Raw genomic sequence first — 24843 nt, 5'->3', positions numbered from 1 at the left:
ATTTATGCAACAGTAGCGTTTCATTATTACTTTTCTTTCCATTTTTGATAGATTTTTTTCTAAACTGACCCACATTTTCTTGGCAGCTTGCTTTCCAAACTTAAGCTTTCTTACTAATATTGTTACAAAACTTTGTTTTAGATAAGTTGGTTTTCAAAATTTCCCATCCTCTGTGACTTACAAATCCTTTGAAGATAAAAACTAAAGACTCTAAATTAAGCAAAGAAAATTTTTGTAAAACTACATCTTCTATGTCTGTGACCCAAAAGTTTCAAGTCTTTACCTTTGAAGACTGTTGAGGCTCCTCTGAAAATGTTTAAGGTACTTTAACATGCATAGAAACATTTATTTAGATTCCTGTCTTATAAGTTCTTCTTTTGAGATCAAATTCCAATCACATAAGAGATAATATTCATTTCTCCAGTTACTAATCTTAATAAATTGTTACACTTCTAATGTTCTTCATAAATGACATGTTCACACAAATGGGACAAAAGTTCCTCAACCTCATGTAAAAACTGCAAATTGAATTGTGATATTTTATTATTTTTTAATGTTAAGTATTAAGACCAAAGACATACAAAATTATGATAAATTAGAAAATTGTACATTAATGATGTTATGATAAAACTATCTGTGCTAGAATTAGTCCCATCTCCCTAAATGATATTTCCCTAAATCTTGTTAATTCTTTTAACGTAGCAAGGATTTTTCCTACAGATACATTTACACATATTGTGATCATTTCCAGCCTACCAAGTTTTGTGGCATTTGGGAACAGTATGGTGTAATGCCATTGACTTTGTAAAGAAATCCATAGATTCAGAGAAAAATTGAAAACTAGACCTCAAGCAAACCTTAGACTTTGGGAGGCATGAAGAATGTATGTAGGTGCCTTTTTAGTCAAAAGACAAACCAAAGAACCCTTGGGTTAGCGTTCCTGAGTCCTCAGAGCACTTTGTGCTGCCACAGTATTGCCAGAGCATTCAGAAATGGTATGTTGGTTGGCAAAAGGATATAAAATGCAAAAATAATGAGATAATCAATTTCCCTTCCCTATCAGTCTATTACTCCCCTCCTTGGGTCTTTGCTACACATTCCAGTACAGTCCTCCTTTCCAAGTCTTCTTTCCTTTCCCTTAGTTCCCTTTTTCTATTTACAGAGTTTTAGATCCTGATGAAATTTCACCTCTAGCTTCTACCTCCCTCCCTGGGTATCCTGTGTCTCAGAGAACCTGGAACCACCCTTAAGGGCAGGGCCAGATAACCGCTGGATCACCTCTGACTCAAGGTAGTCTCTTCCTACTCTTTTCCTCCTGGCAAACCTATCCTGGCCTTGAGCATTTCCAGGCCATCCTGAGCATGACTTGAGAAATAAAGGGGAAGGTAAGTTGGAGTGGGATTGTTACCTCTAAACTGTTGAAATCTATTGTTCTAAAGAGTTTTGCAACATCCTTACCTTCCTCTCAACCCATTTGTTCTGTAACCACTATGAACAGTCAGTGCTTTTACTTTTGGTATTAGTTACTCTAAGCTTCTACTTACTTACTAGAAAATGTGCATTATCTCTTCTTCAAGGCTTGGGTTCCTGTTAAAATGCTCAGAACACAGATCCTTCTTCTGTCTTGGAATGAACATGGGGAATGGCTTACAAACTCATCCTATGAGCCCACTGGAGCTGTGCCATCTGAGCTGACTAGGACATCAGCTCTGCCAGCTGTATTGGGGGTTTCATATCCCAGCATGCTCTTGTCATTCTAAATGACCACGGTCTACCAAGACAAATCTTTGTTCCCAAGACTTGGGAACAAGATCAGTAAGTAGCACAGAATTTTAGGTGCTATCTCTTAAATTTTGCATTTTTAATTCTTCAAACTAACCAATTCCAAACTTACCCTTTCCTTTTTATACCTCTTAAGTCCTTTTATGATTTAATTTCAAATTCCCCCCTCCTAATACTTGGGGAAATTTTTTTCCAGGTCTTATCTTTGACAGCCTGTTGTCTATTAGCTTCTGATGGTCTACATTCCTGCTATCTAGTTTCCACATCCCAGTTCTGAAGCATAATATATTTACTATCCAAGACACCTATATGTGTAAAATTTATATTCTCTAAAGTCAGTTCCTTCTTATTATAAACTCCCTTATAAAATCCGAGTAAGAGGAAAAGTACAAAGCCAAAAAGAAGCATAATTATACTCAGCTATTAGGAAAGTTTCTTAATAGGTCCAATAATTTCCATTCCATTGCCCTGAGAAGCAGCAAAACATAGCAGATAAGTCATAAACATAAGACATTAACTGCACCTCTATTGATGGCTAGCTCTTTACTTAGTTTTCCTAACTACCAAATATTTTTAACTACCAAAAATATTTCCTCCATATTATGCCCTTCAGAGTGACTGCAGAAATGACACAAATCCAAGCTGCATTGTTATCATTTTCTCCATTATCTTCTCAGCTCTAACAATAAAAAAATGAATGAAGGTCTTATTTCAGTGTTTCCAATTTCCACAAGAAAAAAGTATTCTTACCACATCTATGTTAATCTACTATAGTGAAGTGACTGAGTTCAGAGTTGAGCAGAATGCCTGCCGAGTAGAATTACAGTACTTAGTCTTTCTACCATGCATAGCAACTCCCACCACAGTTGATATAACAATTTCTTTGCATTTGGTTCATTTAATTATTGTCTCCTTAAATCCCTAAGAGCATAGATTTTGTCTGATTTCTCTAGGGCTACCACAGAGCTGGATGTAGAGTGGTATTCTGGAAATAGCTATTGGATGAAAAACAAGCCGTGAAATTTACCAGGCAATAAGCACTGTTCCAGATGTTTTAGACATGTTGTCTCACAAGTCTCACACAACTATTATTATTTCTGCTTTACACATTGAACCAGAAAGTGGATGATCCATGTCACTCGGAAGGTAAATAAACTAGGATTTAAGCCTTTGACACTCTGGTACTTTCCATCACAGTTTGTTCTCTTAGAATATCAGAGCCATGATGGTGGCAGAAAAACCCCAGGAGCGGTACTGTGTTGCAAAATTTCAGAGCAGCACAAGTATTGCAAATAATTATGTAAGATGCACTCTTTTGTTTCCTCCAAATTAAATGTCTGACAAGTATATTGTTTCTGTGACAAGAAATATAAGAAACCATTGGAAACTGGTGGGGGGTGGGGGGAGATCTGAAAAAAGACTTTGCAAATAACCAAGTGAGGCAGTTATTAACTCTAGAAAAACATTAAATTAAATGAGAAAGGAAATGTAATCATAGTATAATGTTTGACTCAGCAAAGCCCAATATTTGTAGTCATCATAATATAAATAATGAATTCAGATTTTTGTCAAAAACAGTTATGACTTTCTTTATTGAAAAGGGAAAAAGAGAGCAAAATTCCTTGTCTACCAGATAGAAAATTAATTTTTGAAATCTTTAATCAAGCCAGAGCTATATACAGGTGAGAGAAATATGACAATAAAACAAAAGAAACACATAAAATACTGGAAGTCATTATCTGCAATAGAGAAAGTGGAATACTTCCTTCTTACTAGTGTTAAATATTATCTGGCTATTGTTAAATGTTACCTGGCATTGTCTAATATGCTAATTCCTGAGCAGGTATATTTTGATAATAAATGAAATTAACTTACAACAGGAAGGTAGAATATTTTCCATAATATGATCAAAAGTTCATAACATGATAATGTCAGTGTTGACAAAGACACTAAAATGAGAAAACTCATGTTCTAACTGATAAAGGTACAGTTGATATCTGTCAAAGACTTGTTAACCTTGTCTCTCAAGCACTTAAAATGATTCTATTTTACCTAACGTGTCTACTGATAGAATTTATTTTCAATTACAGCAAAAAAGACAGCTTACAAGTATTTAATACTTTGTTTTGTTTTGTCTTGAAAGCTAATATCTGTACTTCTTTGGTGTAGAGTATGGTAATTGAATACATATGTACAGTGTATAATAATAATCAGCTCAGGGTTGTAAGTACATTTATCTTCTCAAGCATCAATCATTCATATGTGTTTGAGCATTATCTCTTCTACATCATAACCAGGTGCCAGTGTCTCACACCTGTAATCCTAGCTCTCAGGAAGTTAAGATCTGAGGATGGCAGTTCAAAGCAAGCCCAGGCAGAAGAGTCCGTGGGACTCTTAGCTCCAATTAACCACAAAAAGCTAGAAGTGAAGCTGTGTTTCAAGAGGTAGAACACTAGCCGTGAGCACAAAAAAGCTCAAGGACAATACCCAGGCCCAGAAATCAAGCCCCAGAATACCAAAACAGTAACAACTAAAAAAACCCAAACAAAAACAAAAACACCTGGAAATACATCATAGATTGCTGTAACCAGTAATTATTCTACTGTGCTATGTAAGCCAATGAGCTTATTGCTCATTTTTAACAATAGTGGGTCCCCTTATCTAACTTGTTCTCCATGCCTACTCATTTCCCACTTTCTTTTTTTTTTCTTTTTGTTGGTCATGAGGCTTGAACTCTGGGCCTGGGCACTGTCCCTCAGCTCTTCATCTCAAGACTAGCACTCTACCACTTGAGCCACAGCGCCACTTCCAGAGATAAGAATCTCATGAACTTTCCTGACTGGACTGGCTTTGAACTGCGATCCTCAGCTCTCAACCTCCTGAATAGCTAGGATTGTAGGCATGAGCCACCACACCTGGCTTCTCTTCCCACTTTCTAATGACCTTACTCCAATCCATTGTTCTGAGACTGTCTGCCTTGTTTGCACAAACCAGTGAGAACATGTAGCAGTTTAATCATGGTTTCTATATGAAAAATAATTCTTCATCTACTAAACACTATCTTGAATTTAACCTGGAAAGATATTTATTAATATTGAGAAAAATTATTCCTCAGAAGCATGCATTTGTACCAAAATGTTTAAAAGCACCAAGTTGGAGGCCTCTGATTCATGCCTATAATTAGAACTACTCAGGACAAGGAGGATGGAAGCTTAAAGCCATCCCAGACAGAAAAGTTCATCCCAAAAAATAACCATCAAAAATTGGGAAAGAGGTATAGGTCAGATGATAACATGCCTGTTGAACAAGCAAGCAAACCGATTGAACAAGTATGAGGTACTGAGTACAAACTTCAATACCAGCAAAAATTAAAAATAAGAAAGCAACAACCTACCTATTGAAAGGTATCTATTAACATTGATATTATAATTTTGTGTGTGTGTGTGTGTGTGTGTGTGTGTGTGTGTGTACCAGTCCTGGTGATTGAATGATTGATCTCAGAGCTTAGGTGCAGCCCCTGAACTTTTGTGCTCAAGGCTAGTGCTCTACCACTTGAGTCTCAGCTCCACTTCCAGCTTTTAGTGGTTAATTGCAAATGAAAATCTCATGGACTTTAAAGCCAGGGCTGGATTCAAATCATGACCCTCAGATCTCAACTTCCTGAGTAGATAAGATTATAGGTTAGAGCCACCAGAGCGCAGCTATATTATAATTTTTAATAAAGTATATGACTTACTCATATTAGGAAATATTAAGACCCATGACTAAAACAAAATGTAACATATTTATGATTCAAGAAAATAGAAATAGGGGCTGGGAAGGTGGCTCAGTGGTAGAGCACTTGCCTTGCATGCCTGAGGCCCTGGGTTCGATTCCTAAGCACCACATAAGCAAAAAGAAAAAAGCCGGAAGTGGCGCTGTGGCTTAAGTGGTAGAGTGCTAGCCTTGAGCTGAAGAGCTGAGGGACAGTGCCCAGGCCCAGAGTTCAGGCCCCACGACCAGACCCAAAAAAACAAAAAACAAACAAACAAAAACAAAAAAAATTTCTCTTGTCTTTTTTTGATTTTGTAAATTTTGTTTTTAATATTATGCATTTTGTGAACAAGCCCACATCAACTTTGTATCACCTTTTTCATGATTTTACAAATATAGTTTATTTTTCATCACTTTAGAAAAAGATACTAGTTTTTATCGTCTGCTTATAGATATTACACTTTTATTTCTATTTTCTTTTCTTTTTTTTGGGGGGGGGGGTCCTTACATTTTCATATGTAAGGATTGCATAATTGGAATGGTGGTTTTTTTCACTCTGGAGATTTGTCTGAATTCATTGTATTTGCTTTGCTTCTTAGGCACCAGCAAAGGCCAGACGCCTTACTCCACAACTTCCCTGCCACCAACTCCACCGTCCTGCTCAGCAAGCCAGCCACCACTACCACCATCCCACCCAACACAATCGCCACTTCCAACCCTACCTCCCAGAAATATTAAGCCTTCCTTTGACCTCAAGTAAGCCAAACATAATGTTGCCATTTCTTTACCCATGTCATGCCACAGATTTTCAGACTATGCAGGGTATTGAGAGTTCCATGGTTAAGTTCTAGGGACATTGGGAAGGATCTGTCAGGGAGAAGGATTGGCTGAGGGGACCGCTCTCCTCCCTTTCAAATCTGAGCAACCTTTGTTAATCTGTTACATATTGAGCTTCCTCTGCATTCATTTGAAGTGAGCTTTTCCTTTTAAGGACTTGAAATAAATATCCACCTTTTTTTTTTTTAAGTTCTGGACTTTTTTTGAGGTTAGCAATACCACCATCATCTCCACTATCACCATCACCATCATTACCAATATAATTCCCATCATCATCATCACCATTTACCTTACCATGATCGTTATCACCATCACCACTGTCACAATCTTCTACTGACTGCCTATAATGTACTGGCATTTGTGGATCTCATCTATTATCTATATATCTATTTACTATATCAAATGATATAGTATACTTATTTCACAGACCACAAAATGGAACTTTAGAAGGGCCAAGTAACCTTTAGGACCAAATGGTAGTAGACAGTAGAAATTTAAACCAAGATAAATATGTACTTCACATCACTATATTCATGGGAGTGGCCATAGATACCTGTAATCCCAGCACCTGGGATTACAGAGCCTTCACAAACATAGTCTGAGCTACAACAGGGAGTCCTTGTCTCAACTAACTGGGGGAAAAAAACACTATACTAAATTGCTTCCATTGAAAAGAAATGCAAATTCCTTCAGAATTTTTTTGCCAGCTGTCAGAAGCCTAAGAAGAGCCTCATTCAAGCCTTTATGTATTTAAGTTTTTTAGAAATGTCAGAACTCTATGGGATGTTATGCACAGCAAATGTGTGATTTACCAGAATAGCAAGTAAGCCAGGCAAAAACAAGTAGAAGATTGAAATAGAAGGAAATCTCAAAAAGAAATATTCACACAGTCCCAAGTACGCATAGATTGTTATGGGAAGATATGCAAGGTCTTCCCTTCCTCTTTCAGAAAATTGCTTTACATAATTCCCCTTTACCACAACTAAATGATATCACAACTGATAAAATACAACTTGATTTTCCTTCCTTTAAATCTTTCTACTAGATAGATGACATTAACAATAAAGATACTTACTATTCTTCTAATAGAAATTGAAATCCATCTAATTGAAATGGTTAATAAGAATAGCAGGTGATTTCTTTAAATATAGAATGATTGCAGTTTACATCAGAGGCTGAAAACATACTAGCCAGGGGTAGCCATTACCGTTTGTCACGTTATTAAGCTTTCCTGGTAGGGGTTGGGAGTTAAAATTAGTAATTGGAGGTTTTAGAGAAGGTTTGTGCTTACTATATTACGCACCACCTGCCTTGTACATTTGTATGAGCAGTACATCCAGGCATTTTGGTTTATTAATGCTAATGTAAAGACTAAGACACTTTATGAGATATCACTATTAAATAAGAATAGAGGACATCTGACTACTGACATGCAAGGTTAAGAATTAGTTTAATGAAAATAACTAATTAGTATATGTTATTCCATGTATCTAATTTTTATGTATACTATTTTCATTCACGTGTAGAACATCATGGACTTTTTCTTCCTAAATTTTTTCTACCCTGATAAATTTACCCCAGTAGATTTCCATCTTAGAACTTATAAATCTTATGTAACCATGTCCCAGCTACTAGCTTCAGTGAGGCTTCTGAAGACAGTAATTCTAGTGAGAAATGTTAATGAATGACTTGAGCATGAATCCTGAAAACTGACAAGGCATACTATTTGATTGTAGAAATTCTGGAAAGGGTGAATACTCAGCACCATTCCCACTGTTTCAGTTTTCCACTCCACCCATGTATTTTCCCATTCTCTAAAAGGACTCAGGATCAAGTAGCACCAGTGGCTGAGGTTGGGTTTTGTAAGTAACAAGAAGGTACAAACAGCAACTATGTCCATACACAGGCTTCGGATGCTGTGTTCCCAAAAGCCTGAAGGGTGAAAGGGTGGGGGGTCCACCCTGCGTGTGCCTTCACTTAGTTATGAGAATGAAGTGCATGTCTTCTACTACCTCTAAAGGAAGTCTAGAGACAGTGCCAAAATTGCCAGTGGAGTCTGGTCACATAGGCACCGTCTGAAGACCAGCTAGCAAAGTACCAGGGGCCCAGAACCAAAGCAGGTGTTCACCACAAGCCATGTTGTTTATTTACTCTAAGTAAAACAAGGCTTTTTCTTATCAATTAGGTAATACTTGATACTAATGTATAGAACTTTATGGAACCGAATTCCTATAGACAAATCACTGGTGAACCTAAATAGTAAATTCTTCTAAAAGAAAATCAAATGCAGCTGAGTGCCAGTGGCTCACACCTGTAGTCCTAGCTACTCAGATGGCTGAGATCTGAGGATCACTACTCAAAGCCAGCCCATGCAGGAAGTCTATGAGACTTTTATCCCAAATTAACCACCAAAAAGCCAGAAGTGGAGCTGGGGCTCCAATGACAGAGTGATAACCTAGAGCAAAACAGGTCGGGGACAAGGCCCCATCCCTGAGTTCAAGCCCCAGTACCAGCACACACAATTTTCCAGCTTTGCAAGGAATTCTTACAAGGTAGACAAAGTTGAAAGAGCTTAGTGGCAGCTAGAGACAAAAAAAATCTTATTTATAAAACAGTTTTCATAAGAGAATAACAAAATTCTCCAATAACAATAAACTTAATCCCATCCCTGTTCCAACTTATTAAGGACTCCTGTTATAACTAGATTTGCCTAAACTTTTCAGTTTCAAACAATACATCTCCTTAGGAAAAAAATAAACATGCAAAAAAGTCTTGGGTGTTATATTGCCCAAATAATTTATAGCTAGAAATTTTGAAAGTTAATTATAAAATGGAGAAAAGAGAAGGTGTGAATGCTAAGAATATCTATAAGCATTTTTTCCCAAAGAAGAAAGTGTCAAAGCTCTTTATCAATATGCTCAAGTTATTTCCACAATGAGGAAATATGTAGGTTAGAAAATTTCCCTAGGAAGAGAAATTAGACAAACAAACAGAGGAAATGAAAGCAAAATGGGTCTCAGTACTCAGGTTCAAAAGCTTCTGTGTTACATGAATGTGACTGGGGAATTCACAGGTTGGCCTTCAGGTAGAAAGGTGGGAGATGCAGGCAGTTCTACATTTATTTTCATCATCACCCTTTACAAAACCTACATGGATGTTTTTCAAGAGGGTTTATGGCAGCCCAGAAGTGTTTTTCCCTCTCTAATCAGAGGCCACTCTCAAGTCAAGATCTAATCTTTAAAAAGCATTTACTCGATAAATACAGTTTGAGTCACGCCCTGTACCTTAGTGGTCAGACACTGTTGAGAACAAGCAAGAGAAGACTGTGATGGTCAATGCGTATGAAATTGTCAGAAGACTATATGGGCCTGCTAGAAAGAGCCTTAAAAAAGAATGGAAGGAGAGGACTTGGGAAGAGCTCAAATGGACACCCTTTGATGTTATTGTTTTGTCTTGTGCCAGTATTGGGGCTTGAATTCAGGGCCTGGACACTGTCCCTTAGCTATCTTACTCAAAGTTGGCACTCTACCACTTGAGCCACAGCTCTACTTCTGTGTCATGGGAGATGAGTGTTCCATGGGCTTTCCTTCCCTAGCTGGTGCTGAACCCTCAGATTTCAGTTTCCTGAATAACTAAGATTACAGGCATGAGCCACCAGTGCCCAGCTAGACACTCTCCAAAGGAAAAAAGCAAAACAACAACATGGGGCAGATAAGAGAAGTGGGATCAAGACAATCTTATTTTAAAAGTTTAAAACAAAAGTATCAACATATTTGTAAGCTGATAGTAAAAAGATGAAAAAGTAATCATTGTAAAAAGGGAAGGACTGTTGACACCAAGGACCAAAGGGACTGGTAAGGGATTGGTTTCTCAAAACCTAAATGATTGGTAAGGTTCAGAATTCTAGGTAGGGTGCATTCAATTCATGCATGGACTCTTGAGCTGGGCTCCAGGGAGGAATTTCAACAAATTCAGAAACTCTTTGTCACCTGCTGCCTGATCTGCCTATTTCTGAAGCTGTTCCCACAAAGAATTTATAATAATCTCATTCAGGTCAGGACAGTTTGAAAGTATAGAAGAGTGGAGGCAGGAAAGAATCAGAAATCATAAATAACTTTGAAAACAGTCTTTGAAGCCGATATTAAATGTATTTTTAAATTGTATTGCTTCCCCACCTAGTGGTCAAAAGATAAGTCTTTGTATTTTCTGCTATTTTTACTCAGACATGTTAAGAACTTAAGGATCAAAAAGCCAGTTTTTATCATGAGGAATATTCAAATCAGCATCTTCCAGTATAATTTCTGGGTACCATTTTTTAAAATAAATTGTGATTTTTTTAACAGCATAACGAATTCTTTGGATGAAAATTAACCAGTGGTTGAGTGTTCAGGATAGAAAACAAATTACATGGTTAATAATAGTAATGAGACAGGAAAAGTGAGGTAATAAGAAATAATAAATGGTAGGAAGTGACTAAGTTAGAAAAGGATGAATGGTTGTTCCCCTGAAGTCTCTCATACTTAAGAGATTTGTTTTGGTAAGGATTTACCATTATATTCTTTTAATTAATTATAAATTCTAACAATTTTCCAGAACTTGAGATTGCTCTTATCAGTTGTCCATTCTTACCTATTTGGAAATCTTTGCCATAAATCATAAGATAAGCATAAAAAGGGAGAGGCCTCCTAATTTTAATTCCTGATAAGGGCAGATATAGAACCACATTTAAATGCCTCTTTCTTTCTCAAGAAGAAAGGAAGAAGAAAAAATTCTAGCAATTAAAAGCTAAATTCATGAACAGAAAGTAAATTATAAGTATCAACAGTTTTCTATCTTTAGCTATCAGGAAATAGAACCTTACTAGCTTCCTAAAAATGATGATCATGATACGAAAGTAATTCCACTTTTCCTCTTTAATTCTATATGTTGTGGTTGAACAACAGAGAGCCATCAGGAAAGGGTTTCTTGAAAGAACTTATTATCCCAAATGATAAGCTTCCTTTTCTTCTCCTTTGCTCCCCTCCCCTCCCTCTAAACACACACTCCGTTTTCTGTCCTTGGTTGTGACTGGTTCCATTGTTTCTTCCTAATCTCTCTTTGCAGCTTTTCTCAGTGCATGGGGTACTTTGAACAACTGGTGACAATTGGATCTGGGTTGAATCAGCACATTTGTAATGATTTCTTTTTCATATTTTTCTCTTTTATTCTCCACTGTCATTGCCATATTTGTATTGCCATTCTTATTCCATATTTATAGAATATTTTAATACTATACATATTATAAATTCAGACCTACATTAGATGGCACTAAAATTCCTATGCCATAATGTTGGGTCTATGAATAAACATGTGCAAGCAAACATTGCCTGTGGTTAATAAATATTTTACATAAGAACAGGGGCATACACGATGGATGAGTGTGTTCTGCCAAAATCCTTCATTTCACAAAGGTCTTATTCATCCAAGTATTTAGGAACTACACTGGTATTTTAGATTTAAAACCCTTTTCACAGCCAGGTGCCGGTGGCTCATGCCTGTAATCCTAGCTACTCAGGAGGCTGAGCTCTGAGGGTTGTGGTTCAAAGCCAGCCTGGGCAGGAAAGTCCGTGAGACTCTTATCTCCAATAAACAGCTCAGAAAACCAGAAGTGGATCTGTGGCTCAAGTGGTAGAGCGTTAGCCTTGAGCTGAAAGAGCTAAAGGACAGCGCCCAGGCCGAGTTTTCAAGCCTCACAACCGACCAAAACAACAACAACAAACCCTTTTCACAAGTGAAAATAACTTTTCAGTAATAAAAGTTAGTTAAGTCTCTTGGCATTACTGTTACATCACTCATTTAAAAATCAAAGAATTTTTATGATAATCATTTTAGATAACAATAATGATAGGACATGAGTATAAAGGTAGGGCTATCTAGGTCATTCACTGGAGAGAGGGGTGGAAAGGAGACTGTATTGGGAATGAAGCATGATGAAATCCACCAAGTACTACTTGAGAAAAAGGGAGTAGGAGGGAAAGAAGGTTAAGGGAATTCAATAGAGAAGATGAACTTGCTTACAAGCACTGTATACAGCTGTGGAAGTATGCTGTTTATATATACTTAATAAATAAAAGAAAATATTAAAGACCTATTATGAGAGAAATTATTCCAGTCGTTTTGTAAAAATGACAGTCGAAATAAGAAAGGGACAATCTCTTTCCTGAGAGTTTTGTAGTCTGGTTATTAGACAAGGGACCTGCAAGCTGTTACTGAGTAATTATAAAGTAGTTCAGGGTAATGGCTGTCATGGATGATGGTATGACACACAGAAGCCACAGGGATGGGGGGGGGGGGGGTGGGAGGGGGTGGATAACTTCCCAGAGGAGAGTGTTTAGGAGAGGCTGGGGGAATAGGAGGGCTACAGCAGGCTACATGACAAGAAGGGTGAATTAGTCCACTGAAGGGAAGCCTAGACTAAGCTTGCAGAAGCAGAAAACCAGAGAGTGCTCTCAATATTAATAGGTGAGATCATGATCCAAAAAGAGGGAAAATGAGAAATAAAACTGTAAATAGTAAGTGCTGATTGTATAAAACATATACGCTATGAAAACAACAATAGACTTCAGTCAGTAGTCTGTCAGTTAATCTTGATATCCAAAGTATTTACATCTTTTAAACTAACATGTATTTCGTTGAAGTTAGTAATGCAAAGACCTAATTTGCTTTAAGAACTTAAGTTTCCATTGTAGGCTGGGAATATGGCTTAGTGGCCTAGCATGCATGAAGCCCTAGGTTCTATTCTTCAATACCACATACACAGAAAAAGCTGGAAGTGGCACTATGGATCAAATAACAGAGTGCTAACCTTGAGCAAAAGAAGCTCAGAGACAGTGCCCAAGCTCTTTCAAGCCCCAGGACTGGCAAAAAAAAAAAAAAAGGGAACTTAACTTTCCACTCTATAACTTTTTCTACTTGTACATCTTGTAATTTGATTTAAATAAGAATTATTTCCAAGAAGAATCTTTGATTAATGATTTGACAACACAAATGGCTCAGACTAAACACAAATCAATGGTTTTATCTGCAAATTTAGATAAATTATATATTGAAAATTTAAGTACATTCATGAATTTTGTAAAAGTACTTTGCAGAACAGGTTTAAGCCATCATGGAAAAGGGAGAACTTAGTTTCTGAAATGTTGATATGGAACTAGCTAAAGAACATTCAAATAAATATATGTATATATGTATGTAAATATAGATATAGATGCATATATATATAGATATATACATATATATCTATATATATATTTGAAATTCAGAAGAAAGGCCTGGGATAGAAATTTCAACAGAAATCAACATTAAGATAATCTATGAAAGTGCCGGACTGTATGAAACGATTCAAGGACAGTTCTTGAGTTGAAAAAAAGAAGATACACATACACACACACAAACACACACACACACACGCGCGCACACACACACACACACACACACACACACACACACACACACACACACACACACACACACCATAAGCCACAAAGGAAATTGTGGGACAGTGGCCAGAGAGACAAGAAGTGAGACAAGAGATTTTTTTTTTTAAACAAACCAAAGAAGTTGAAGGACAAAATGACCAACACTGACAAGGGCTACCAATGCAATGAAATGAAAGGAACCGAGAGGCATGTAGGAGATAATTAAGATGATTTAAGATTTTTTTAGAGTAATTAGAAGTGGCAATATCAGACAGATTATGGCCAAAGAAGAAATGAGGGAAAGGAGAGCAAGGAGAGTCAATGAGTATAGTAGGGGTTTTTTAGCCTGATTGTGGAAAAGGGGATTATTGTCTTGTAACATAGAGGATACAGAAAGGCAAAGAGAAATGTTTATTGTTAATAGCTGAGAATAACTTTAGCGCTAAGACAAGAAGGAAGGAGAATATAAATAACAGCACATGGAAGAAAAGGTATAGTTGAAGAAACACAATTGCTGAGAATTCAGGTGCAATTGAGAACACAGAAGGGGAGAACTTTGGAAGAGAGACAGTAAGGAGTACTATAACTAAAAACAAGTTTGCAGGTTATGGGGATTATTTTCTTAAGAGAATTCATATCCAATCCTGGCTTTTTTTTATCAGTGAAATAAAAAACAAGCTATCTGACTATAGGGGAAAAGAAAGGATCACAGATTTAGGAAAGTGTAAGGGTTTTGAATAAGTATCGAAAGGAATGATGTGATAGAAGGTTGATTAGAAGAGTAATGAGATTATAGAATAGACTGGAGGGTAAAGTTGAAGATACCAATTATTTGTAATGTCCAGAGGACTAAAAAATTAGTAATTTTCTCCAACTATGCCAATCAGTCTAAAAATAAGGATGGAAAATGGAGGGTTGCATAAATCATTAAGGATTTGTGGGTTATTGATTGAGTATTGATTGTGCTATTAAGAGCAATTGAAAGCTGGGTGCCCGTGGCTCACGCCTGTAATCCTAGCTACTCAGGAAGCTGAGATCTGAGAACTGCAGTTCAAAGCCAGCCCGGGCAGGAAAGTCCCTGAGACTCTTATCTCCAATAAACCACTAGAAAATGGGAAGTGGCCCTGTGGCTCAAGCAGTAGAGCACTTGCCTTGAGCTGAAGAGCACAGAGACAGCGCCCAAGCCCAGAGTTCAAGCCCCACGACCGACCCAAAAAAACAAAAAGACCAATTGGAGTTAAGTAGTTTAGAGTGAGTTTGAAGAGGAAAAAGAAAGATCAGAGGGGAGGGAGAGGAGAGAGAAAGGGAAGGGAGGAGAGTTCCAACAATAATGTTTTATTTTCTCTTCTTCATTTTACAGTGAACCTTTATTTGTTTCAATTTCACTTTTTCTTCTTTTATTTTAGAAGCCCTGTAAATGAGGAAAATCAAGATGGCATCGTGCACTTTGATGGTAAGGGGCAATCTTTTCTTTTTAATCTCTGGTATACAACTTTAAATCAATCACTCTCATAATGTCATTAATGATACAACATTCAAGACCCTTCTTTTATTCTCTTGAATCTCCATGACTTGTTGCCTTACTTTTTCTCCCTTAACATGAGTTAATATTCTCATGTATTTACTGTGCATGTCATGAGCATACATATACATAATCTACATGAACAGTACGTTATTGGCTACTCTATTTTTTGTTTTCTCATATTATTTCCTATGAATTCTATCACTTATATTTGGGCCTTTGAGTTTTTTGCAATCCCCTTTGACAACATCATAGGAATCTAGATTTGTTACCTTGAATATGGAGCCAGGTTTTTCTTTGCCATACTCTCAATAGTTCATTGTTTTTCACTAATTTTCAGTGCCACTCTTATACCATATGGTTTCTATATGTGTGTGTATAGAATATGCATATGTCTGTTTGATGTGTTATTAAGGTCCTTAGTCTGTTCCTGTTGTCATTCTTATACCAACAGTACATTTTTATTATAATTATTCTTTTTTATTTTATTTATTTGTCTGTCGTGGGGCTTGAACTCTGGGCCTGGGCGCCATCCCTTAGCTTCAGCTCAAGACTAGCACTCTACCACTTGAGCCACAGCACCACTTCTGGTTTTTTATTGGTTTATTGGAGACAAGAGTCTCATGGACTTTCTTGGCTGGGCTGGCTTTGAACTGTGATCTTCAGATCTCGGCCTCCTGAGCAGCTAGTATTACAGGCGTGAGCCACTGGCGCCTAGCTTTATAATTGTTCTTTTTTTTTTTAATTTTTTTATTGTAGAAATACTGTACAGAGGGGTTACAGTTACATGAGTAAGGTAATGAGTACATTTCCTATCGAGCATTGTTACCTCCTCCTTTGTTTTTCCCCTACCATCCCTTCCCTCCCTCCTCCCATTTTCCTAATTTGGGGAGGGGAAGGGAAGTAACATAATGCTGAAAATAAGGATTCAGGTTGACCCATTGTAACAATGAGATGTACAAGACACTATGTTGAAAACGAACTTTATAATTGTTCTTAATATATTATTGCTCTTAATAAGAAAATATGTCTTAATGGTGAGACAAAGAAAAGGAGGAACCTATGCAATAGCAATATTCACAAAACAATATGTTGGAAATGATCTATATAACTTGGAGGGGGATCTGGAAGAGGGAAAGAAGGAGAAAAATGAGGGAAGGGGTAACAAGTTAGACACAAAATGTAATCATCACCTTACTTAGGTAATTGTAACCCCACTGTACATCACCTTGATAATAATTTTATTTTAAAAAAAGAAAATATGTCTTGATATCTGGTACAGTTGGTATTACAATAAACTCTTGAGTAGTAAAATATTTTAAAATGTAATTAGATTTGTTTCATACATGAAAGCAAATCTAGAGTATGTATTACTTTTGATTTTTTTGGTAATACTTTGTTCCATGAAAGCTCATAGAAACAATGTATTTGCCTTATAAATAGGGTAAGAATAAGTGTGTTAATTTTTTGGAGCTTTTGCTTTATTTTATAAAAATGTATAAAAAGGTTTGTACCAGGTTACAGGTATCAAAAGAATCACAATGAGGATCTAAGGCACATATTCTACTTTGTACCTCTCCGCCAACTATAAAACATTGGATTTTCAACTGTTTTAAATAATGTCATATTTAATAATCATACATTAAAGTGTTTCTTAATTGCAGTATATTAAGTTTATTCTATTTTAATCCTTTAGGTACTGGAAACCTAGAAGAGGTCAGATTGTTTTTTTAATTTCTCTTCTTAAATTATATGGCTAAGTTTAAGAACTATTGAACAATTATTTGTGACTTATTTCCTACAGATACAAACCAAACAACTAAAAAAATTATACATGTAATGGTGACAGTTGCCAATTACAATCTTATTTTATGTAACTTGCTTGAGACATAAGACACCAGTCAGTACACTGACTCAGTAATCAGTGTTGAACTCATGTCTTGCTGTATCTGGATGACATGACATGAAAGACACAGTCTTTTGTACCTGCTTTCTTAGTCTATCTCACAAGACAAAAAAAAAAGAGACAATCATGTGTATATATATACAAGTTATACAAATTATATTTGTATATGCAAATTATACAAGTTCACAAATACGGCTTAACAAAATATCGTATCAATTCAATATGTGTATCTTTGTTACCTTTCAGAACAATCTAATCTAATTAGTCTCCGTGTTTTTCTTGACAGGAACAAGAGAGTGAAGGAGAAACATATGAAGACATGTATGAATTCTATTTTTCTAACCAGAACATGTTTCTTATAAGATGAACATGAGATTTTGTAAGAGGAAGTGATGGCTTAAAACAATACTAGAAAGAAAAACTTGTGTTCATATGATTGGCATGTAGTAACAACCCATTATCTAAACAGAGGAGACTCCTGTGTTGTTTTACTTCTTTGAGGATTCTAGGAAGGAAGACTAGTAGAAAGACTCAAGAGAGGGAGTCAGACATGGGAATCAATAGTTCTTGCTCTTAGTATGCCCTGAGCACATGAATTTATTATGTTCTTCCCCTGGGCACAGGGTACTATGAGATATAGTTTAACACATCACTCAGATGCCAAGTTCCAGCTTCCTGAACAATGTATGGGAAAAAATGGCTCCAAACAGGTTTCTAGATGGACTAAGAAATACCTGAGAAAGGGGGTAAAAGTAGAAATGAATATTTTAAATTGTATGTTCAGCTTAGATATCTTCATTTTCTCTACTTAATTCTTTTTTTTTTTTTTTGTCAGTCATGGGGCCTGAACTCTGGGCCTGGGCGTGTCCCTCAGCTCTTCAGCTCAAGGCGAGCGCTCTACCACTTGAGCTACAGTGCCACTTCCAGTTTTCTGGTGGTTTATTAGAGATAAGAGTCTCACGGACTTTCCTGCCCAGGCTGGCTTTGAACCTCAATCCTCAGATCTTAGCCTCCTGGGTAGCTAGGATTACAGGCATGAGCCATGGGCACCCGGCTTTCTACTTCATTCTTTTTTTGGGGGGCGGGGGTCGTGGGCCTGAACTCTGGGCCTGGGCGCTAGCTCTTCAGCTCAAGGCTAGCACTCTACCACTTGGGCCACCGCACCACTTCTGGCTTTTTTTTTTTCCTGCTTATGTGGTGCTGAAGAATCGAACCCAGGGCCTCATGCATGCAAGGCAAGCGCTCTACCACTGAACCACCTTTCCAGCCCCTGTACTTCATTCTTATTCAACCAATTCTAGCTAAAGGTTTGGAATCAAAGTTTGCATGAATGCCTGTGAATGCATGCTCATGTGTGCCCATGAAAGAGAGAAATACACACCCGCATGCAGCAAGGATGGACCCTTTCTGCACAGTGACTTCCACTTATTGGCACAAGTTGAAAGGGGGATATTCTTGGGGGTGTCCCTAGAAGGCATCCTCAACTGTTGCCTTCTATTACCTTTGAAAATAATCTCACATACCTAGGATTTTAAAAGCCCACCTTCACCTACACTGCAAGGTCCCCTTTTGTGGAGGATAAAATAGTGAAACCTGATCCATTCATCCACACTTGCACGTACAGAGACTCCTGACAATTTATGTTCACAGAGAAGCTTCCAAAGAACGGGAGAAGAAACGAGAGAAGGAAGAAAAGAAAAGATTAGAACTGGAGAAGAAGGAGCAGAAAGAAAAAGAAAAGAAAGAACAAGAGTTAAAGAAGAAATTTAAAGTAAGGCTTCCTTGAAGTAATACCTTTTTGTAACTTTCACACAAAAATGGCAGCATACTTAAAAACATACATACTTAGAGAAATAGTTAACCATTCTTTTTGAAACAAGACCGATCTTTGTGACAGTTCTTTCTTTGTCCAATATGCTACCTTATCCTTTACTAAAATATATATGTATGTGTACATATATGTAATATATATATATAATAAAATCCAACTAAAATATATTTTGAGGGTATATAGTTACTGGGTATCCAGAAACTTTTGTTGATTAAATGAATGAATATTCAATTACTGAACTTCAACTTAGTTCACCTAGTTATGCATTTCCTAGTGGCCTATTTATGCCATGAGTATAGAATTACACATGAGGATGGGTGGCCTGTAAGCACATAATTTAGTCAGGTAAGTGACACAGTGTCTCCTGGAAGAACCAGACCTATCCAGGGTAACACTTCTTTGAGTTACTTCAGTTGCTGGTATCTGAAACTGATCTTCATGTTTGCCTTTATTAACTTCCAATACCTGCTGCTTTGTACTCCTTTTATGGATCTCAATTTCTGAACTCTGTCCTCCTTGATCTCCATAACTGTGCAACTTCTAATATTACTGCAGCTAAAGTCTCTACTCCCAGGTAAGACTCCCTACCTTTGCCATCTTTGATGACATATCCAATTTTATATGTGTCTAGCATCTCAGATACACTTAGGGTGATTATCTAAATCACAAAACTAGTTCACTTTAAGAAGAATTCATAGCATGTTTGCTTTAAATATTCCTCCATAGAAATGATAAGAATGTGATTTGTTTATGTCTTCTCAATGCACTGATACAAAAAAAAATGGGAGTTCAGAAGCAGTTACAAGGAAAATATCCAGCTAAGAATCAGTTGGGTAGATGTAAATTAAATGCTAGCCCCTCATAGGAGTTATGTAATCTTGCAGTTATCATTTAACTTTGCTGAGACTCATATTCTGTTCTTTAAAATAAGAAACAGGTTATCTTTCTAGAAAGTTCTTTATTGTATTAAAATATTGCACAGGGATTATTGTACCTATTGTAGCTTCTCATTAAGTATTGGAAATAACTCACTATATAAAAGCAAAAGTATAATTACAGTGTGGATAGTGAAATATTTTACTAACACACAATACAGGTCTATCAAAGTTTATATTTTAAGTAAAAAATTAATTATTTAAATAAACTCTATATAACATACTTCTTGAGAAATTGTTTACAATTTTCAAGGAATTGTGAGGTCCTTCTTCATATCTTTGGGAGAAGTAAGTTTTACATTATTTTACTTTTTCACTCAAATTACATCTTTATTAAGAAAAAAGTGTAGAACTCAAATCACTAGAAAAAATTCTAGAAGCTTGTCCAACTGTATTACCTTGATAAGAGTTGAAAAGTGAATTTATGACTATATAACTTAAAGGAGGATCTCCATCTACCAATGAGACCTCCACATATCCCAGTAAAACACATAGCACTCAGCATGGACTGTACATAAACAGTATAGGCTGCCTTTGCAGTTCTCATGCAGGGTTCTTGTGCTATTCTTTCCTGAATGCAGAGAACCTATTATGTCCTGGTTCTGTTTGGACTCTCTGGTTTTTTCTAACTCTCTCTATAAAAACATTCACTAGGAATGACATTCTCAATTCCTAGTTGAAACCTTTACATGTTGGATATAAACAAGCTATCAAGTTGTGAGTTTATCTTTCAAAATTGCACTCCTTAAAGGTTTCCGGAATGATAAGTAAGCCTGTTTTTGTTTTTGTGTTTTGTTTCATTTTTGCTTTCATTTTCTCATTGTAGCTAACAGGCCCTGTTCAAGTCATCCATCAAGCAAGGGCCTGCTGTGATGTCAAAGGGGGGAAGAATGAACTAAGCTTCAAGCAAGGAGAGGAAATTGAAATAATCCGCATCACAGACAACCCTGAAGGAAAGTGGCTGGGCAGAACTACAAGAGGGTCATGTGAGTCTAACTCGCCTATAGTCTCAAAAGGTTTTCTTTTAAATACTCTTACAAAACTGTAAGCCTCAAGTTAGGAATATGTTCCTGGAGTGGATAGACATAGGACAATCTAAAATGACAAGTATAGTTCTTTCTTTACCTCATCTGTATTTTTGCATGCAAAGCAATAGAAAGTTAAATATTCCTCCAGGAAAGATCAAAGGTCATTAAATTCTTCATTTGTATTAAAAGAAAATAAAGGTCCATATGAATCACTTTTGAATCTTTAAAATAGACAATAAGCTTACCCTAAAGTATAATTGGTAAGTACAAATAGAGTACAGCAAAATAGAGACCATATAGGCGGTCTATATATCAGAATTGCAAGCAAATAACTAAGTGGAAATCCTTTCTAATGTTTATTAAACTGCCACCTTAGTGTGTGTGTGTGTGTGTGTGTGTGTGTGTGTGTGTGTGTGTGTGTGTGTTACTTTAGATTAAACCCAGAGCCTTGGGCACCTAGGCAAGTATTCTACTATTGAGCTCTATTTTTAGTAGTAAAGGGGCAGGGGGAAACATGTGCACAACTGATACTATATTTATAGCATTAAAATGTTTTAAGTTACAATTACCTAAACCCCCGTCTTTTCCTTTTATGGTAGATGGTTACATTAAAACAACCGCAGTGGAGATTGACTATGATTCTTTGAGACAGAAAAAGAACTCTCTGGGTCCTCTTTCATCACGACCTATTGAAGATGACCAGGAAGTGTATGATGATGTGGCAGAACAGGATGCTATTAACAGGTACGTGTCCTACATTCTGTATCCCAGACTCAACTATCTCCTTGCCAGAGATTAGGTGTCTGTCTTGATTGACTACAACCCTTCCATATTCCCTAGTGTTCTCTGTCAGGCTTTTGCTTGATGAATGACTTGAATAGGCCTGTTGCTACAATGAGAACAATAAAACAAATGTAAGATAAGATAAAATTCAGAGTTTCTTTACTATTCAGAAGACCTTGAAAAAAATGCAATTTTAAACCACAGTAAATCATCACTTAGAATAACCTCAATATGAATGAAAGGTCATTTGAAACTCCCTACTCTGTTATTTTACTTACATAAATCAAATGTTCTAACAGGCCATTTTCTAGGTTATGTCATATGTATTGTTATTATAAAATACTTTTATAACATTATGGTTTGATCTTAGGGATAAACCAAAGGCAAAAATGATTTGGTAAAATACGATGCATAAAATAGAAAGGTAGATCTCGTTTTTTGGGGGGTTTTTGCTATGAAATCTGAGGCCAAATAAATTTCTTGTTCTTCGAAAATATAACAGAATAGAGATGCATTTTTACTACAGTTCCAATGTATTCTTTAGAAGTAAAAACACATTTCCTTATGATCCCTGGGTATCAACTCCATGTCCAACTTCCCATTGTACATTGCTCTGTTTTATTAGAATGACTTCTCCTCCAAAAAGAGTAAGACATCCACCAGGAAAATTCACTACTACCACCACCAATTTGGGGGCCACTGTTCAAATTCAAGCCATTAACAACTTTCCTTCTTTCATTTCTCACTCTTCAGCTTCCTTGCTCTCCATTTCTTCTCTTCTGTCTCTCTGGTCTAACTCAGATTTTCATTTTCATTTTTTTCCCTCTTTTATACATTTCCATGAATTTTTTTTCTTTCTTTTTTTTTTTTATTTCCATGAATTTTTGTCCCTCTTCTTCCAGTAGTCTCTTTATAGTAAAAGGCATAATTTTCTCTACTAGAAGGAAATAGAAGAAGAAAAAAATGTCCAGCTATGTTAAGAATCCTCACTGCCTGCTTTCTAAATTGAGAAACCCTCCTATTGTGATCGTAAACATGTAATCTTTTTGCTTAAAAGTATACTTGCACACTTTATGATGCAAATATAAAGAAGAATCTTAAAATTACCAACCATTTACAAATGCAGAACCACCAAGCTAGTAATGTTCTTAAAGTTTAAAATGTATTATGCTTCTTATAAGTCATATGAAGAATTAAATTTCTCTCATGATCTTTTACCTTATGTTATCAGTTAAGCTTATTGCATTCTTCCTGGCAATTGTATCTTGTTAAAGTGAATAAAATCTTGCTATGCCTTCTTATCATCTTCTAAATATGAAGTGAGCAATGTATATCAAAATATTCAATGCATGCCCCTGAGTCTGAAGTTCCTAAGAGTTAGTAAATTCCAGTTATAAGGGTTCAGATGAAATTCTAAGCAGTTATATTCTACAATTTACAGAATTTTCTGGATGTCAGTATGTCCAGAAATGTTGACTTCATTTTAATATACTTTATTTTTCATTTATTCCTTTTGGAGGGCTTAAAGAGTTCCACTTGTATTAATAAAGACAGATTTGTACTGGTATGTGTACGAGTAAAAATAAACTTACAAAAAGAAATTACATTTCTTGTGTGTGTGTGTGTGTGTGTGTGTGTGTGTGTGTGTGTGTGTGTGTGTGTGTGTGTTCTGTGGTTTACACTCAGGGTCTGGGCAGAGTCCTTTAGCTTTTTTGCTCAAGGCCAATGCTCTACCACTTGAGCCACAGCGCCACTTCTGGCTTTTTTCTTTTTGCTTATGTGGTCCTGAGGAATCGAACCCAGGGCCTCATGCATGCAAGGCAAGAGCTCTACCACTGAGCCACCTTTAATCAGCCCTTTGCTGATTAATTTGACATGAAAGTCTCCTGGACTTTCCTACTCAGGCCGATCTTAAAACTTGATCCTCAGATCTCAACCTCGGAGTAACTAAGATTATAGACCGGAGCTACTGGTAGGAACAACATTCTTTTTTAAAAAATTACTTAACCATAACTGATATTTAACATAACCCAGAACTGTTGCTATTACCTTTTTCAATTTTATAAAGCCCATATATATCATAACTCATAAACATGGAGCACAAAAAAGACAATGTTTTACTTAATGAGAAGCATAGTGTCATAATTCTGGCTAACATCCATCTTCTTGGGCTCATATTTAATAAGAAAATTAAGAAGGAAACTGCTTCTATACATGTTTGGCTTAAAAACCAACAGCTGCTGCCAGAACAGTACTCATCACAAACAGATCTTGTTCTTAGTAGACAGAGTAGATGGCAAACGTAGCCAGCTGCTTTACCTGGCAGGAATAAGAAAAGGTTCCATCTTGTCTCTGTCCTCTTCTTATGCCACCTGCACCCTCAAATTCCCCACCTGCTCTTTCCCAATTCCCCTAGCATGAGAGAAATGATGTGTGCTTCAAATCTGAGAGCAGAATAAGGCTTAAAAAATGCCAGGCCTAGGAAATGGAAATAAGAGAGACAATGGATGAGCAAATGCAGAAGTAGTATTCACTATACAATGTGTTGAAAATGAACTATACAACTTGCGGGCAAGGATATGGGGGAAAAACTGGGAGAGAGTATGGGAAGAGATAGCACTGTCCAAAAAGAAATGAACTCATTACCTACTCATGTTACCCCTCTGTACATTGCTTTTATAATAACAATGTTAAAAATTTACAAAAACTTGTGGACCCTGATAGCTATACTTCCCTCTTTCTTCTTAATGAAAGTACCTGTAATGACTGTGAAACATGGTAAGAAAGGAAATTATATCTGCAAGGATCTCTCTTCTACCACACAGCAAGCTTTCCTCTCTCTCCCCTCCCCTCTCTCTCTCTCCTCTCTCAACAAACACATACTGTCCCCACCCAGATTTTTTCCTCTAATCACTTTGCTATTACCTGTCAAATGTTTTACACTATAGATAAACTGTATAAGGAAGTTGAAGAATTGCTTTACAAAAAAATAATAAATGGGTGACAGTT

At 36.5% G+C, this 24843-nt stretch overlaps 1 protein-coding gene across 3 annotated transcripts in view; it reads left to right on the top strand.

The window, feature by feature from the left end:
* Fyb1 (FYN binding protein 1) overlaps positions 1–24843 on the top strand; it is a 126772-nt gene that overhangs the window by 77056 nt on the left and 24873 nt on the right. For all 3 annotated transcript variants that reach the window (XM_042690558.1, XM_042690559.1, XM_042690557.1), the window contains exons 3-9: positions 6135–6291; positions 15236–15282; positions 17048–17067; positions 17544–17578; positions 18908–19028; positions 20850–21009; positions 21651–21795. In XM_042690558.1, coding sequence (XP_042546492.1) covers positions 6135–6291; positions 15236–15282; positions 17048–17067; positions 17544–17578; positions 18908–19028; positions 20850–21009; positions 21651–21795 — 685 coding nt within the window. The remainder of the gene's footprint in view (positions 1–6134; positions 6292–15235; positions 15283–17047; positions 17068–17543; positions 17579–18907; positions 19029–20849; positions 21010–21650; positions 21796–24843) is intronic.

The sequence above is a fragment of the Dipodomys spectabilis genome, unplaced genomic scaffold, assembly GCF_019054845.1.
Source record: "Dipodomys spectabilis isolate Male_0828 unplaced genomic scaffold, ASM1905484v1 ptg000138l, whole genome shotgun sequence".
NCBI lineage: Eukaryota > Metazoa > Chordata > Mammalia > Rodentia > Heteromyidae > Dipodomys > Dipodomys spectabilis.
This window is presented reverse-complemented; position numbering and strand designations above follow the sequence as displayed.